Source organism: Hemicordylus capensis, chromosome 1 (genome assembly GCF_027244095.1).
Source record: "Hemicordylus capensis ecotype Gifberg chromosome 1, rHemCap1.1.pri, whole genome shotgun sequence".
NCBI classification, from domain to species: domain Eukaryota; kingdom Metazoa; phylum Chordata; class Lepidosauria; order Squamata; family Cordylidae; genus Hemicordylus; species Hemicordylus capensis.
In genome coordinates this window covers 80,514,477-80,531,538 of record NC_069657.1, presented here as the reverse complement: position 1 = coordinate 80,531,538, position 17,062 = coordinate 80,514,477, and the positions used below count along the sequence as shown (strand labels likewise).

At 44.1% G+C, this 17,062-nt stretch overlaps 1 protein-coding gene across 5 annotated transcripts in view; it reads right to left on the bottom strand.

Moving 5' to 3' along the window:
* Positions 1–17,062, bottom strand: part of PLEKHH1 (pleckstrin homology, MyTH4 and FERM domain containing H1) — a 108,434-nt gene that overhangs the window by 83,666 nt on the left and 7,706 nt on the right. For all 5 annotated transcript variants that reach the window (XM_053274440.1, XM_053274430.1, XM_053274448.1 and 2 more), the window contains one exon: positions 13,627–13,795. In XM_053274440.1, coding sequence (XP_053130415.1) covers positions 13,627–13,752 — 126 coding nt within the window. In that variant the 5' untranslated portion in view covers positions 13,753–13,795. The remainder of the gene's footprint in view (positions 1–13,626; positions 13,796–17,062) is intronic.

Below are 17,062 nucleotides of genomic sequence, written 5' to 3'. Positions count from 1 at the left end.
TCCAAGACTGCCTGGAGCTGGTCGGCCACCACCCTCTCAATCACCTTGCCCAACCAAGGGAGATTGGAGGTTGGCCTGTAACTATCCATCACTAAGGGGTCCAGGGAAGGCTTCTTTAAAAGTGGTCTAACCATTGCCTCCTTCAGACAAGGAGGCACCCTACCTTCCCTCAGCGAAGCAATTATGATATTAACTAGGCCACCTCCAACAATCTCCCTGCTAGATTGAAGCAACCAAGTTGGGCAAGGATCTAGAGAACAGGTGGTAGGCCTCACCGCCCCAAGCAGCTTGTCCACATCCTCAGGAGTCACAGATTGAAACTGATCCAATCTAATAGTGCAGGAGGGATTGCTGGACACCTCCTCCATAGACCTTGCAGAAATAGTGGAGACCAAATCGGCCCGAATACAGGAGATCTTATTCGCAAAGAACCCATTAAAGGCATCACAGCAGAGCAACCCCAGGGACTGACTGGAAGTAGAAGGAGCAGTAACTAAACTCCTCACAACCCGGGATAGCTCCACTGAGCGTGAACCTACAGCCACAATGTGCGCAGACCAGAATCTCTTTTTTGCTGCACGCACCGCCACCACATAAGTCTTCAAATGGGTCACATGCTGCATCCTGTCAGATTCGAACCAAGTTCTCCTCCACTTGCGCTCTAGTCGCCTACCCAACCACTTCAGCCCCCACAACTCCTCAGTATACCAAGGGGCCATTTATGCAGCAGGCCTGAAGGGATGCTTAGGAGCAATCATATCTACTGCCCTGATGAGTTCCCTGTACCAGGTTCCCACCAGGGGATCAATAGAATCACTGGCAGCACCAACGTCAAAATCCTCCAAGGCCTTTTGAAATCCTACTGGGTCCAGCAGCCTTTTTGGACGGACCATCCTAATAGGCCCACCACCCCTTAACTAGGTAGTGGCCCATCCATGACAATGGGGAAACCACCGGATCGCCCATCCACAGAACACTCTCCTGATCCGAACAAAAGACCAAATCCAGTGTGTGGCTGGCAACATGAGTTGGTTCAGAAACTAATTGGGATAGGCCCATAGTTGTCATGGCCTCTATGAACTCCTGAGCCGCACCAGACAAGCCAGCCCCAAAGTAGATATTGAAGTCCCCCAGCACCAAAAGTCTAGGAGACTCCAATACCAACTCAGCGACCAGCTCCGTCAGCTCAGTTAGGAAGTCAGTTGGGCAGCGGGGTGGATGGTACACCAACAGAATCCCCAATCTATCCCTAGTCCCCAGCCTCAAAAATATGCACTCAATATAAGTCAACTGTCTCACAGGGGCCCTGGTAAGGGAAATAGTATTCTTTTGGACCACAGCCACTCCACCCCCCCCTTTCCCTGGCCTGCTCCATGACAGAGTAACCTGGTGGGAGAAGCTGAGCCCACACTGGACCTCTCGCCTCCCCCAATCAGATCTCAGTTATACATGCCAGGTCAGCTCCCTCATCCACAATCAAATCGTGGACAATTTCAGTCTTATTCTGAACCGACCTGGCATTGCAGAGGAGCAAGGCCAGACTCTGTGGGTCATTGTAGCTGCTCCCTGAGGCCTGAGAGTTGATAGAGCAGTTGGAAGTGGAAACAGTTACTAAATTACTGATTTCCCTTCCCCTGTAATGGCCAGCTGCTCTGCCAGCACCAATTCTTCTATTCCCCACCACTACGGTAATAGTTGCCCCTGAACTGCCAGGCACACACCCAGCACCATCCCACTCAAGAGAGCCCAAACACATATCTGCAAAAGGCCTGGCCCAATCCAACCCCCCAGCCCTTAGACCCACCCTCGAAGGCCCAGCCCCAAAGGCCGGCACCCTTTGGCAGCCGGCTTTGGCGGCAGCCTACAGGCAGCCCGACGGACACGCCTTTGGCGAGCCTCCTTGCTTTTAAGCCTGCATGCCCCGAAAGCTACTCCCCTCACAAGCAGCTCCCAGGACAGGCGGAATGACTCAGCAAACTGGGAGGCTGGCAACCAGCTAGCTAGAACTTGGCAGCCGACAGTCAGGCTGCACTCTGTCTGTACTGGAATGTCCACAGGAGGCAGAGGGGCTAGATGATAAGTCCCGGCAGACAGATAGAATAGCCATGCACCTCCTGTTACCTTCCCTTTATTGCTTTTATATTGACTGTTTTGAGTGGCCTTGGGTCCCTTGTGAGAAAGGGAGGTTATAAATGCCTTAAATAAATAAGATGTACTCAAGTTCAGCTTCCAAGAGTATATTTATGCTACACAGTGCTTGGCATTATGACTGAGCATTAAGAGCTGCCACGAACACCACAGAAAACCAGAAACACCACGTGGCTGGAAGTACCTACAGGGTTAACAACTCCATTTACTGTGGAGTTTGAGGGTGGGCCTTTGAGGGTGGGCAGAATCCACCAGATCAAAACGACCTTTCAAAGATGCTTACTCTAGGCAGTTGGATATTACATTGCTTAGGGAGCGATCCTGGTGCCTGCATGAAAAAAACAGTCAAACATGACATTTGAGCAAGGGAAGCTCATGACAGTTGCCAGTTTTCCCAAAACAACCATGTTTCTGTAACTTTTTCCTCGCCCTGCCCAGACTGACAAGTGGCAACAGTTAATCTTAGGCCATTTGGGGGCTGCCACTGGGCTCCCCCAGTACCAGGTTTCCTCCCCTGCCCCATTTTTCAAGGATTTCTAGTTTTGCAATATCAGTAGGCACCACCATAGAAATCTCAAGTTTTTTTTATGCATCCAGTCTATCATCCTGACTCATTCATCTTAGTCATGGCAACTTCTATGATCTTAGAATATAATGCATATTGGAGATCACAGATGGCTAGGACAGCCTCTGCATATACAAAAAATGAGCCAATTGTTAACATCTGAACCAGCCATTGCTCTCCTTAGAATGATAGAGATTCTGAATTTTCTGTAGGCAAGCTATTCTACTGCCCTTGTGCTCTAACATTTAAAGCATTTGTTAATATTCAGTTCAGATTTCTGCTTCTTGCCCTGCCTCCTGTGGTGATACAAAATAGTTCTCTCGTTTTTCACACTGGCCTAAAAGTACTTGAAATTTGTGGTCATGCCCCTCTCTAGTCCTTTTCAGAGAACTAATTGTGTACATTTCATTTCTTCAGTGTCTCATCACATTTCTAACATTAATTCTTTGTTATTCTGAACAATCTACAGCTTGCCCTCAATGAGCTTCAGCTTGTCCCTCATACCCTTCTTAAAATGAGAAAATCATAACTGAACACATCATCATCATAGTTTATGGATTCAATTCAACGTTACATGAAGAAGGCCCTGATCTCCTCACAAGTCATTTCCCCCACTGTTGCCCTGCACTTCTTTTCACAACCTTCTTTTCACAGCCTCCAAGGCTCTGGTCTTTTCTATGGCAACTCAGAGCAGTCAACAGCTCCGTCATTTAGCCCTTGCCTGGCCTTGGTGTCTCCCAGACTTTAATGAGTCTCCCTAAATTCTCCCCCCTTTCACACGCATTCTTCTTTGCAAAACAATATTTGCACACAATCTGCCAGCTGGAAAGGAAAACAGGGCTGTAGGTCAGTGTCTGTGAGATTCTTTGTTTCCACAAGGTTATGTGTGAGAGAATATTCAATTTCTTCATTGTCATAACTTTTTCCAGCAGAGCAACTGCAGCACCAGCGAAATGGTGGGGTGCAGGAATAAAAACAGAGACTACACTGAGGTAACTCAAAAACTCTTCCTTTTTTAGCCTGCTTTCCTTTAAGGAAAGTAAGCTTATGAGATCACCCGGCATATTCTTTCTCTCTTTCTCCCCTCCCCCCCACCGCCCACCGCCATCAACTTTGCAATGCCTGGACCAATATGAACCAAATTTGCTACAGCTGAAGGGATACATAGGGACATCTCAATGGCATAGTTTGTGATTATATTATCCACCCCAGTTCAAGATGGAGGACACATAAGCATTTCAGATGCCAGTGGAGTAACTTGTGAACTGCCTAACTGATTTGAACCACATTTGCTACAGCTGTAGGGAGACTTACGGATGCCTCAATGGTGTAGTTTGTAATTGTGCCATCCACCCCAATTCAAGATGGCAGACGATGACACTGCTCTTCAATAAAATTCTTAAAGTGGTTTACATATAAAAATACATAAATAAGATGGCCCCGTCCCCAAAAGGCTCACAATCTAAAAAGAAACATCAGGTAGACACCAGCAACAGCCACTGGAGGGATGCTGTGGTGGGATTAAATAGGGCCAGTTGCTTTCCCCCTGCTAAATATAAGAGAATCACCACTTTAAAAAGATGTCTCTTTGCTCAGTTAGCAGGAGGTGCATGAACACTTGAGGCACAAGTTGACTAACTTGTGGACCATCTAACCAATTTGAACCAAATTTGGTACAGTTGTCATGAATGACACATAGGGGACACCTCAGTGGTGGAGCATGTGATGATGTCATCCACTCCAATTCAAGATGGTGGATACATGAACATTAGAGGTGCAAGTGAGCTAACTTGTAAACCACCTAAGTGATTTAACCAAATTTGGAACAGTTGTAGGGACACTTAGGGACACTTCAACGATGTAGTTTATGATGATGTCATCCACTCCAATACAAGATGGCGGAGACATGAACATTTGAGGTGCAAGTGGGACTTACGAACCACATAACTCATTTGAACCAAATTTGCTACAGCCAGGGGCGTAACAAGGCTGGAGTGGGCCCAGAGACAAAATTTTAAAATGGGCCCCTCGCTGATACACACACACACACACACACACACACACACACACACACACACACAGTTCACATGTGACTTGCCTCTGGGGGGACCCTCGAGGCGTGGGGGCCCCCAGGCAGCCGCCTCCCCTTGCCTAATAGTAGTTACGCCCCTGGCTACAGCTGTAGGGACACAGGGATGGCTCAAGGGCTTAGTTTGTAATTATGTCATCCATTCTGAGGCTCAAGTGGGCTACTTCTGTACCGCCTAATCAATTTGGCTCAAATTTGGTGCAGTTGTAGTGAGTAAAACAAAGGGACACCTCAGTTATGTAGTTTGTGATGATGTCTTCCACCCTGATTCACGATGACGAACACGTGAACATTTGATGCACAAGAGGGCTAACTTGTGAACTGCCTAACTGATTTGAACCAAATTTGCCACAGCTGTAGGAACACATAGGGACACATAGGGACACCTCAATGGCATAGTTTGTGATGATGTCTTCCATCCTGATTCATGATGCTGGATGTGTGAATAAGTGGGCTAACTTGTGTAACTGCCTAACCAATTTGGACCTAATTTAGTCAAGATGTAGGGATAGTGAAAGGAAAGTAGGCAGATTAGTTCTTACCAGAACTATTAGTTTAACCTTCTTACAGCAACATCATTAGGATACAATGCTGTAGAAAAAGTTGCATTATTTTGTGCAACTTATGGTATCCACCAAAGTCAGTTTAAAAGAACTTGTAAACAAAACACAGACGTGTATATCTAACCTAAAATGTGTTAAATGATACCTATTTAGTCAGGCTTTTAGATTATAGTTTTAAAGTTTAAAGTTAAAGAGTTTTTCTCTGTATTTTAAATGGTTTTAATTGTTTTGATGTTTTAATTGTTGCATATTTTGATTGTGAACCACCCAGGGTCTTGCATATGGGGTGGTATAAAAATGTGTTAAATAAATAATAACTATGCATAGATACAGATGAAAAGTACTGGGAAAGGAATTCTGACTAGGGTTTCTATTTAGACTATTACTATCCTGAGTGTCTTTTTTACCCCCCAATTGAAAACCTAGCTCAAATGTGATGCTATGGATCATTTGCATACATCTGACTCATGTATGTAAACATATGAATATTTATGATTTGTAACTGTTGCCCTGAGAGCGATGGCAATTAGTGATTTGCAACTTATTGGAATATTTCCTTGCTTTGTACTACAAGTAAGCAAAACCAGATCAGTATTTGGTGAGAGACTGCCCCAGAAAATGTATATTCTTTTAGAACAGAAGAGCTCTGCTTACATAGCACTTACATCCCAAATGAATTAATCAATACCCAAACAATTTGCATTAATTAAAAATCTCATGGCATCTCTTGACAACCTGCAAAACTTCAGACAGGTTAATAAAAATCCACCTAGCTTGACTCCGTTGAACATAACTAATATTCTTCTTTTTCTGTGCTTAATTGTTTTGCTATGTAATATTTAAAAAATAATCACCAGCTGCTTTGCCTTACACCAGACATGAGCAATACAGGCTTTTGAGTGTGATTTCATTGTGCTTTTGAGTTGCACATGAACTTCAGAGTTGTCAGGGATAAATCTGAATATGCTGAGCATTCAAATTACGCTTTCCATGTATCACATTTTGTAATGTTACTGATGAGAAAACTGAGCCACACAGATAATTAGTGGTGAACACTGAAATGCAGTTTTTAAAACTCAATTCCTCCATTTCTGATTATTAGCCCATCATGCTGCCCCCTTCCACATACTGCAGAAAAACAAAGCCCTTTTGTGTACCAGACTAATGTCTCAAAGGTGAGGAGGATGGACAAAAATTCATGCCCCACACTTCATTTGTTAACACGGTCATCATGCTGCCATGTCACACATCAACACAATATTGCCCCTCTTTTCCTTTGAAAAGTGCAACTTTGAGAGTGCTACTGTGCAAGAAAACCAGAAAGTGGAAGTAAATGCCAGTTACAAACAGGGGCGTATCTAGGGGTAGGGCAGGCAGGGCATGTGCCCCGGGCACCACTTGAAAGGGGGCGCCATTTTGTAAAATTATTTTTTTTAAAAAAATGGCTGCCAAAAACAAAATGGCCACCATGCATGCTCAAATGAGGTCATGCCAGGCTTTGCAGAGGCCATTTGAGCATGCGCGGTGGCCATTTTGTTTTCAGTGGCCTTAAAAAAAAAGATTATTTTTAAAAACGGCCACTGCACATGCTCAAATGGTCCCTGCGAGGCCCTAGAGGCCAGCGGGGTGAGGGGGAATCTTTGCAAACCCCCCCAGCCTTTAGGAAGCCCCCCAAAGGGGCTACGGGTAAAAAAAATAATAATAAAAATATAATATAAGACACTGTACACTTATTCAGATTGGAACTATGTACAGAGAATCAGGGCTTGTGAATACTGAGCTGATGCTTAAGAGCTAGGAGTGTATTCATTTGCTCTTACTTTGCTTCTTGTGATAAGTGAGTTAAATGTGATGTCTTGCTAATATGGCTATTAATGGTGAGTTTGTCTTTGAATCAGTGTGAAACCCTTAATATTAAGGCCCACTGGGAGTTTCTTGCTCTCTTTCTCTCATTTTAACTGTCTTTCTGAAAGACTAGAATATATTCTAAGCAGTGACACAGTTTACTCTGCATATCCTTTAATTATTAACAGAGTATCTGGGAAAAGTCAAATTCTCCATTGATTTTTAAAACTTATGTAATGGTGATGCTACAATGCATAGTAGAGAATTAGACAGGCACTTCTGTTGTTTTCCAAGTACATCTCCACATAGTATTTGGGTATTTCATGAGCCCCTACATACTGAAATTTGTAGTTTTCCAGCATTTTTTGGTCTGGCTAAGTCGACTGCTAAATAGTTTTTGAAATATTAAAAGATTAACGAGCTTGACTTGTATTTTTCAGCTGATATTATGGTAAAGTTATCTGAAAGATGGGTGTCAGATGCTTGGACAGGGGGCGCAATTTCAGTGTTTGCCCTAGGCGCTATTTTCCCTAGATACGCCTCTGGTTACAAATAACATCAGATTCTTGAATGAATCTCCAGATTTACTGTATGAGGATGAACAACATTCAATGTTATTAATAGCCCACAAGTATCTTGCCCATGGGCCCTTGGAAAAGGTACATAGGCAGTCCTGTGTACATACATCCATATCTAAGCTCAATCAAGCATTCCTGTTAAAAAGGTTGGTGTTCATTTTCTCTCCCTCTGTTAAAAAAAGTGAATTAGCTTCAGCTCCACTTTCCCCACTGCCTTAGACTTTTTTTTTTTTAACTGAGGGGCCCCACACTTCATTTTAAACAGGGTCATCATGCTACCATGGCAACAGTCTGCCATCTCACTCATCAACAAATTATTACCGCTCTTCTCTCTTCTCTTCTCTTTTCTTTTCTCTAGTGTGTGCAAATATCCGTACAACCTTATTCTCACGTTATGCTGGCTGGACAAAGACAGGATTTCTGCCTCTATGTTGGAATAACTCCAGGTTATGATAGCGGAAGGAAGTTACAATGAATTTATAACTTAAGTCAGTGTAAATTCGACACTGGTGCAGCGAAGGTGGGATAATGAATAGAAAATGGGTGGGTCCAGGGACATGGTGGGGAAGTATTAAGAGAGCAGCAAGATCCTATCCTTCCCCACAGCAAATGTCTGTCTTCCCTACTAGCAAGAAGTTATGACAGCAATGAGTTGTCTTAGGCAAATACATACCCCTTGATCTCACCAGAGAAGTAAAATGCACCCCCGCTGCCACATCTCATCCTGCTTTACCCACAAAGCCACAATGGAGCATAGGATGCCAACTAGTTACACTGGTTTAAATCTTAGTGTAGTAGTGGCCATTTGAGGCTGGATGATAGGATTAACCTGCCCTTGAGAAAACCAGGGTGGAAGTATGTGCAAGTTACCAAAGACATTCCACACATGCACTCCTAAACTCTGGCATGCTTGAATTTCCATGGAAAGACTGCAAACACATTCAGCTTGTTAAAACGTAGCTTTGCATTTGTTTTGTTTCTCTCATGAGGGGCACAGCAGAATGCAGACGGTTTATTTTAAAAGAACATTATAGCATTTTTTGTACATTTATTAAGACCTGGGGTGGTTCACTTGTGTATTTGCTCGATTTCTCATCACTTAATGACTTGAAGCTGAATGTGTGTGCTGGTTCCACTGAGAATTACTGTGCTTGAAGTGATGCAAAGAGTTCACTGGTGTTCGATCTGTGATGGCTCATCCATACATGCAAGTCACCTTTTGATGCTGAAGTCATGAAATGATAACTGTAAACAGCCCTTAGATAGGAGTTCTGCCACCCTATATTCTGGAATTTATGTTAAGCAAGTGTGAATCAGTTATTGAATTCCTTGCTAATCAGTTACTAAATCAATCACAAATCAGTTAGAGAATTAATTAATCATTCTACAGTACTGAGGTATAAAGGTGTACTTTTAAACATGGTGGGCGCAGGGATTTTTCCAGGAGAAGACAAAGTGTATATACATCAAATATGTAAACTAATCCAGTTGTGAATCCAGGGGAGGTGTCATTGCCCCCCCCTGCAAAGACACCTATTCTTTCAACCATTTCAAGCTCTGTCCCAAAAATCTCTTTGTACTTTTGGCAAGTCTTAGTCAAGATGCAGCCTGTAACTATTTGCTCTTTGGCCTTTGAGAAAAAGCTACACCACAAAGCCATACAGCCAGTTACAGAGTAACTTGATCACTGAACCAAACCACTCCCTAATCTCAACAAAGAGTCCAATAGTTTGACCCCCACCCCCAAGGCTAGATTAACCCTGGAGTCTTCATTTCCCCTTCTGGAGGGGTCCCCAGCAAGTCAGGTGTGTTGTTGAGAGGGAAAAGTGATTAGACAGGTTTGTTCTGTGGCCACTATTTAGATGGAATTCTTTTCAAAAGTATTGAGTTGGGGATTATATAAACACAAATGCACAGAGTGAATAAGGTTTTGTATTTCAAAGACAGTCTCATTATTTCAAAGCCATTTAAGTTGCCTTCAGAACAAATCTCAAGGCACAGTCATAACTGGCATTACAGTCTATTTTGTAGGCCTGTGCAAAGATTTGGTTTTGAAGTGCTGAAGCTGAATTATTTGCAGCTTGTCCCATTCCTTCCCCGCACCCTCTGGCACTTTCCTCCATGCAGAGTGGTCCCTGCACAGTATTGAGGAGAGCCCTCAAACAGAAGTGACACCACAGGAAGCCCCAGTGATGTCTTGAAAGTCGTGTGAGGAACACTTCCCCATGGAGGACACGATGAGGAGGACTACATTTTCCAGTGTTTATCTCACGACTTCACTGGAGCTTCCTGCAGTACTTCTCTTTAAGGGCTCTCCCAAGTGCTCTACATGGACAACTCTACATGGACGTAAAGAAAGGAGAGATGGTCTCTGGATGGGGCCAGGACAAGGTGCAAAAGATTCAGCTTTGACACTCTAAGCCAAATCTTTGCACAGGCCTACTGTTTAACTCCGCAATGGAAAGCTTCTCAACGGCCCATATAGCAACAATGAATTATATGCATCATCAAGAGGTCAGCAAGTAATACCCACAGAACTTCCTTCTGTCATAAAAGTTGAGAGCTAAACTGTTGCCGAGACAAAAGCCTGATGGAAATCTCCTGGTTTAGGTCCAAGAAAGGAACTTCAGACAGCATAGATCACACTCAAGCTTTTGTATTCTAAATGGATTTAAATTTCCACTAGTAGGAAAGAAGGGTCTCGGAACTAAATACAGGTCTTTCTGAGAGACTGATCACCTACATCCCAAAATGCAACCAGAGCAAGTTTCCAGACAGTTAATTAGATCTGACACAATAGAGTCCTTTGGTTGTGGTCCTTCCACCTGAATAGCAACCTCCTCATTGACACATGTCCCCTGGGGCCCTCAGTTTCCTACCTTGGAAATCCCTTCTTATCCCATCTTTGCAAATTTTGGACTCATGTTTAAACCAAAAACTCTACTATTTGTAGATGTGTGTGTGATATTCAGACATGGGATTGCCGTGGCATGGTCTGCCCTCTACTGCCCTCAAGACTCGCCTGGTTGAGTGTCCACTTCTGCCCTCAACCTGTGCTCTTCTCTAAGGCTTGGGTGAGGTAAAGAACTGTGTACTCTTCCCTGAGTGAACGAACTCATTACAATCCTGTTAGGCCAAATCGCTGACCTGGGTGCCTCGTGTAGGCTTCTTTGCAGTTCACCCTGCATAAAACTACCTTTGACTGAGGAGAGAGAGGAGAGCTGGTCTTGTGGTAGCAAGCATGACTTGTCCCCATAGCTAAGCAGGGTCTGCCCTGGTTGCATATGAATGGGAGACTTGATGTGTGAGCACTGCAAGATATTCCCCTCAGGGGATGAAGCCACTCTGGGAAGAGCAGAAGGTTTCAAGTTCCCTCCCTGGCTTCTCCAAGATAGGGCTGAAAGAGATTCCTGCCTGCAACCTTGGAGAAGCCACTGCCAGTCTGTGAGGACAATACTGAGCTAGATAGACCAATGGTCTGACTCAGTATATGGCAGCTTCCTATGTTCCTATGTACCTTGGATCTCCTCTGACCTACGTTGCATCACTAGAGTTAGGAAAACTGTACTGGTGCCTCCTCCTCAGTTTTGGAACTGAGCTTTCATGTAGCATGCATCAGCCCAAGCGGAACCAGATGGTGGAACTTGTGCTGGTGTTACATAGGAAGCTGCCATATACTGAGTCAGACCATTGGTCTATCTAGCTCAGTATTGTCTTCACAGAGTGGCAGCGGCTTCTCCAAGGTTGCAGGAAGGAATCTCTCTCAGCCCTATCTTGGAGAAGCCAGGGAGGGAACTTGAAGCCTTCTGCTCTTCCCAGAGCAGCTCCATCCCCTGAGGGGAATATCTTATAAGCGCTCACACTTCTAGTCTCCCATGAACCCTGCTTAGCTAAGTTGACAAGTCATGATTGCTACCACAAGACCAGATTTGGGTGTGGGTATGCACTGTACCCACAAACCCAAAACTTGGTGCCACTCCGTTGCTGTGTTGCCCCTGGCATACACCATTATGAACAGGTCCCTTGGACCTCCCGAGACCCACCACCATGGCATTGTTCTCAACGCAGCAGACTCTTGAAAATGTATCAGATATCTTCTCCCCTCACCCCTCTTTTCAGAGAAACTCTCAGCTTTCACTTTTCTAGCCAGCAACAAGGTCCAGCAAGCTGCTACCCTTCCCTGCCTCTCTCATGCTTGGAGCTTCCTTTACTCTCATTAGTCCAATTATTGCCACATTTTTTCACTGTAGTTGTCCAAAATAAACTTGATTTCTTTCTTTTCAAAGAGTCCGATTTCTGACTTTGTTTGCTCCTCTGGGGTACTCAGGGAGACACTGCAGTGTCTGGACCTGATCTGTGGTTATTCACGCTTGAGGATTTGGTTCTAGTAACTTTGGGTTTACTCAACTGAGTGAACAGTTGCCTGCTTCCCAGCTAAGAGAATTTGCTGTGGAAGGGAAAAGATTTCCCCTAGCATCATGAGTAATTCCATCTAGTTCTAAGTTGCCCGAGCCATTAAATGTACATGTGTAAGACACAGATCTAAGCAAATGTGGTAACATCATCTCACAAACAGAGAATAACAAAACACTTTTTAAATTAGCCTTTGGGTTTTCAGCTTAGGGCCTGCAGTCAGAAATTTTCATAAACTGTAGATGGTGAACTTATAAAACAAGGATCATAAGTGGCTCAGGCAAGACAAGTGAATGACACTCCTGGACATGAACAGGAGATCTTGCAGGGCTACACTCCTGCCTGCCTCTTCCAGGATGAAATGCTGCCAGCTCCCTAGTTCCTTAGAGTAAGGGCAACACAACTTAAATCCCCTTGCAGTTTCATTTGGTTTTTGTGAGCACTTTGAATACTACTGCATGACAAAAAGGCAGCACAAACATATTTTAAATAAAAATGTACTCTTGCATGCACTAGAGTGGCTTGGCATGGAAAATTGCCCCCCCAAAAGAAGCAGGTGTGTGTGTCAGCTACTGCTGGCATAAACAACCAGAGAGAGCTCTGAAGTGGTATTAATTACAGCCACATGTGCCCTGTGAACACGATCCAATACGCCCCCAAAAGCCACCGCTGCCTGCTCTACTTCCTTCTGCTGCCACCTCCTTCTTCATCCTCTTCTCTCTGTTACCACCATTACACTCCTCACTGCTTCAGGCAAATGGGGGGAAGGGGAACCATGAATCCTCTCTCATTAGCACAAGGGACAGGATACATCCCATTCCCTCATTTTGCTGCTCCAAGAGTCTGCTGAGAATCCCTGGACAGGCAAGTGAGAGAGGTTACATGGTATCTCCCCACTCAGTCCAAATGGTGGTACCAAGAGGAAGGAGCAGTGTGGCAAGGCAGTGGATGGCACAGAAGGTTTCCAGAGGTAAATTTATACAGCATTTTAATATGATCTGATTTTCATTAACTACCTTAAGTCTCTTCTCAGAGGTTAAGGTGGAATTACAAAACAAAAAACCCAAATCAAACACCACCAAAACCAATCTGTCAATAAACAAACAGAAATGGGTTATATGGATTCCCTAGACTTTTTTGTAGCACAATGTTGAAACCTTAAGCTGAAATGTTTTCATTATAAAGCATAAGAAGCAGGAGACCTCAGATTACCATTGTGGGAAACAGGATGCTGGACTAGATGGGCCTTGGGCCTGATCCAGTAGGGCTCTTCTTCTATCCTATGTTCGTAATTGAATGTGAAGGATATGTCCCCAGGCTACAGAGAACATGAATCAGGAAATACCAAAATCTTTCTTGTTGGGTGGTCTCATTCTTAAACCAAAAACAACAAATGTGGTTTACAATGCATAGCTTTCGCCTCACCTTCTCAGCCAAAAGCTCCCGGATCTTACTAGCTTGCAGGCGGAATTTGAAGAGTTGGGTCTCCAATGCAAGACATCGTTTCTGCCAGTCCATGCAGCTGCCATTCTCAACTGCGAGCTCTGTCATTTTGAGCTCCTTCCTTTTCCCAAGCTGGCCTCCTCAGAGAGTTCTAAATGGAGACAGACAAAACAAAAATATAAGATGGAAATGTCTAAAATGTTATATTTACTATCTTCATAGGTTTCCTCCCTCCACAGGGCCAAAATTTCTCAACTATGTTTCTTTCTCTCATGTGGCAATTGTGAGTGGTTCATACATCTGTACACTGCATCTTCTGAAGTGATATACGTATGCATAATCATAACAACTGCCACACCATACAAGCAATGCTTTTCAACAGCACCACTTCACACATTCAGTTGCCAGCCCAGTGATCAAGTGAAGAGTAGTCAAGTATAGAGAAACTACGTAATGTACATATGTGTGAACCAAGGTTACAGTACAAGACTTCAGAAAAGTGGTATAAACCTGTACAAATCACTAGCAGTTGCAATATGGCACAAGGAAACATATTAACAGAAGTCCTGCTGTTTTTCTGCATGGTGTATCCCATGAGACAGAATGATGATGAAAGAGTATTAATATCCTTCTGAAATCATAGCTGTTACCAGCACTATGAGAGAAGTATAACATCTTCTGAAAATAGGGATGTGTGAACAGGTTCGATTCTGAACCTGTTTGACATCAAACTGGTTCGGTGGTTTGATATCGGATCAACACCCTGCCCCCCGCCCAGGCAGTTCAGGGAGTTCAAAGTTTAAAAAAAATTCTGCCACAACCATGGGGGGGGGTGTCCCTGGAAGTTCCCTCTCCCCCTGCCGGCCTCCACTGATGCCCAAATTGCCTGGTGCAGGTGGTCTTCAGCCTGTTCTGGGCCTGCCTTCCATTGCAGTCATTTTGGAGGCTGCCACGCATGCCCAGGCCACCCAGAGGTCATGACCCAGGCCACACATGCCCATTGGGCATGTGTGGCAGCCTCCAAAATGGCCACTGCAATGGAGAGCAGGTACAGAATTGGCCAAAGACTGCCCAAACTGGGCAATTTGGGCATAAACGGAGGCCGGCAAGGGGAGGGGAACCTCTGGAGATCTTTTCCATGGCTGTGGAAGTGCCTCCCGGAGGGGGTGAGTAAATGTTGGGGGGGGTTTAAAAATCACAACACACACCCCCAACCAAACCGAACTGGGGAAATTCTGGGGGTGCTAAAACCAAACATGCCTGGACCAGTTCAAGTCCAATCTGGACTTGAACTGAACTGGGCAACCTGGTTTTGTGCACACCCCTAATCTGAAAGCAGACCGGCAGCCTGATTCAATAAGGCAACTTCAGATGCCACAGTGCAAACAATGGTTGGCATCCAGTCTCTCAGTCAACTCAAAATGTTCTCATTGATGACTGACTTGACAAAGGTTTTCAGGTGGGTGTTCAAAGAATGGGGGTGGGGGAGTAACGTAGGGAAATTACTGATGACAACAGGGAGACTGTTCCCATGACCAGCCTAACCCTGCCTGGGCTGCCCTAGGCAGGTTTAGGCTGGTCTTGAGAAGTGGCAGGATCCTTGCGGATCCCTCTGCTCCCCACCCACCTAACCCCTGTAATGCATCCAGCTTTTAGCCGAGGTTAAGAGCGCTCTCACACTCTGTACACATGCTTTGAAACCACCTCTTCTCCAGTCAGTGCAAAAAACCACAAATCACACTGATGCGGCTTGACAGGTTGGAGTTTTGAGAGTTCTGGCATAAATTAAACCTTGACAGAGTTCTACTCCCAGTCAGTTAGAGTTGTGGCTCCACTTGAACATAAGAAGCTAGTTTATACGAGTCCGAGCGTTGGTCCATCTAACTTTGTGTTTTCTGCACTGACTGGCCACAACTCTCCAGAGTCTCAGGCAGGGGTCTCTCTCAGTCCTAGCCGGAGATGCAAAGGACTGAACCTGAGACCTTCTGCATGAAAGCATGTGCCATGCTTTTCCTGCAGAAGCTTTGGCATGCAGAATCCCTGCCTTACCCTGCTGCATGTTGTGTGTTTCAGCATGTGTCAGGGGCAGAACCAGCCATTTATAAATATAAATATTTGTAGTAGTTGTTGTTTGAAAGAAGGCTTTGAGAGTTTTCTATCTTATTAAGATCTCAACCAATTAGTGGAAACAAATGCTCTAGTTCACTGGTAGAATATCTGCTTTGCATGGGCACTTTCCAGATTACAAGCTGTTCTGCAGTAAAATGCTTTGGCTTGGCAGGATCATTTTGAAAAAGGAAACAGTTTGCGCAACAGGAAAATACAGTTATTTTATTGCGACACACATGCAGCATTGTAGGACTAAAAGGCAAGGATAAAATCCGAAATAAGGCATTGGAAATGTGAATGGCACCTTGCTGTCAGCACAGGGACTGTGATGTCGAAATACAGGCAGTAAGGAATCACACTTAACGGACAGTAGTGACACTGTTGTAGCATATAATCTGGAAAGCGCCCTGCAGGAGGTCCCAGGTTCAATCCCCGGCATCTCCAGGTCAGGCTGGGAAAGACTCCTGCCCAAAACCTTGGAGAACTATGTCAGTGTAGACAATACTGAACAAGATGGATCAATGGTCTAATTCAGTATGGCAGCTTCCTATGTGCCTGTGTAAAGTTTAATTGGAGGCACTGCAAATTAAGGTGCTGCAAAATAATGAACATACATGTTAATTCTTTTTTAATGATTAATCTGGTGCTTTAGTCCGAATAATAGACAAAAAAGAAAATATTAAAGATGGCATTTCTAGCAATGGGTAGTTGTTTCTGTTTATTTCTGTTTCTGTTGGTTCTATTATCCTACATTTCCTTCGGTATCTAAAAAAGTTACCTCAGTCAAGGCTCAGATTATGCATATTTATTTAAATATACAATTGGTTACAATATCAATTTAACAACTTTAGTTGATTGATAGCCCTAGTCATCACATGGAGTTTTCCTCATTGGACTCTAGTTCCTGCTCTCCTACCTAGCATTTACTAAGGTACTAATTTAATTAGTTCAAAGGTCTACTAATTTCATCTCTCTGTTACAACACTCTTTGGAATTAGGTGAGAATTCCTACCACAAGGCAGGTAGCCTTGTGTTTGGTGGCCTTGGTACCCCACATTTGGTGGCTTTGTGTGAAGTAAAAAATGTCTGCTAAATCTAAATGGAACTTTGCACTTAATCCATATAATTTGATTATATTAAACACACAGTATATGCACAATTTCTCCTTCTCGCTCTCAATTTCCAAAATATAGTTTTCTGGACTGGTTTGTATGTTCTCCCAACCTAAAAAGAATTTTCCTGTGTGCAAGGGAAATAATTGCTTCCTACAATTTAGCTATGGTAGGAATATCAGCAGTTTACATTCTGA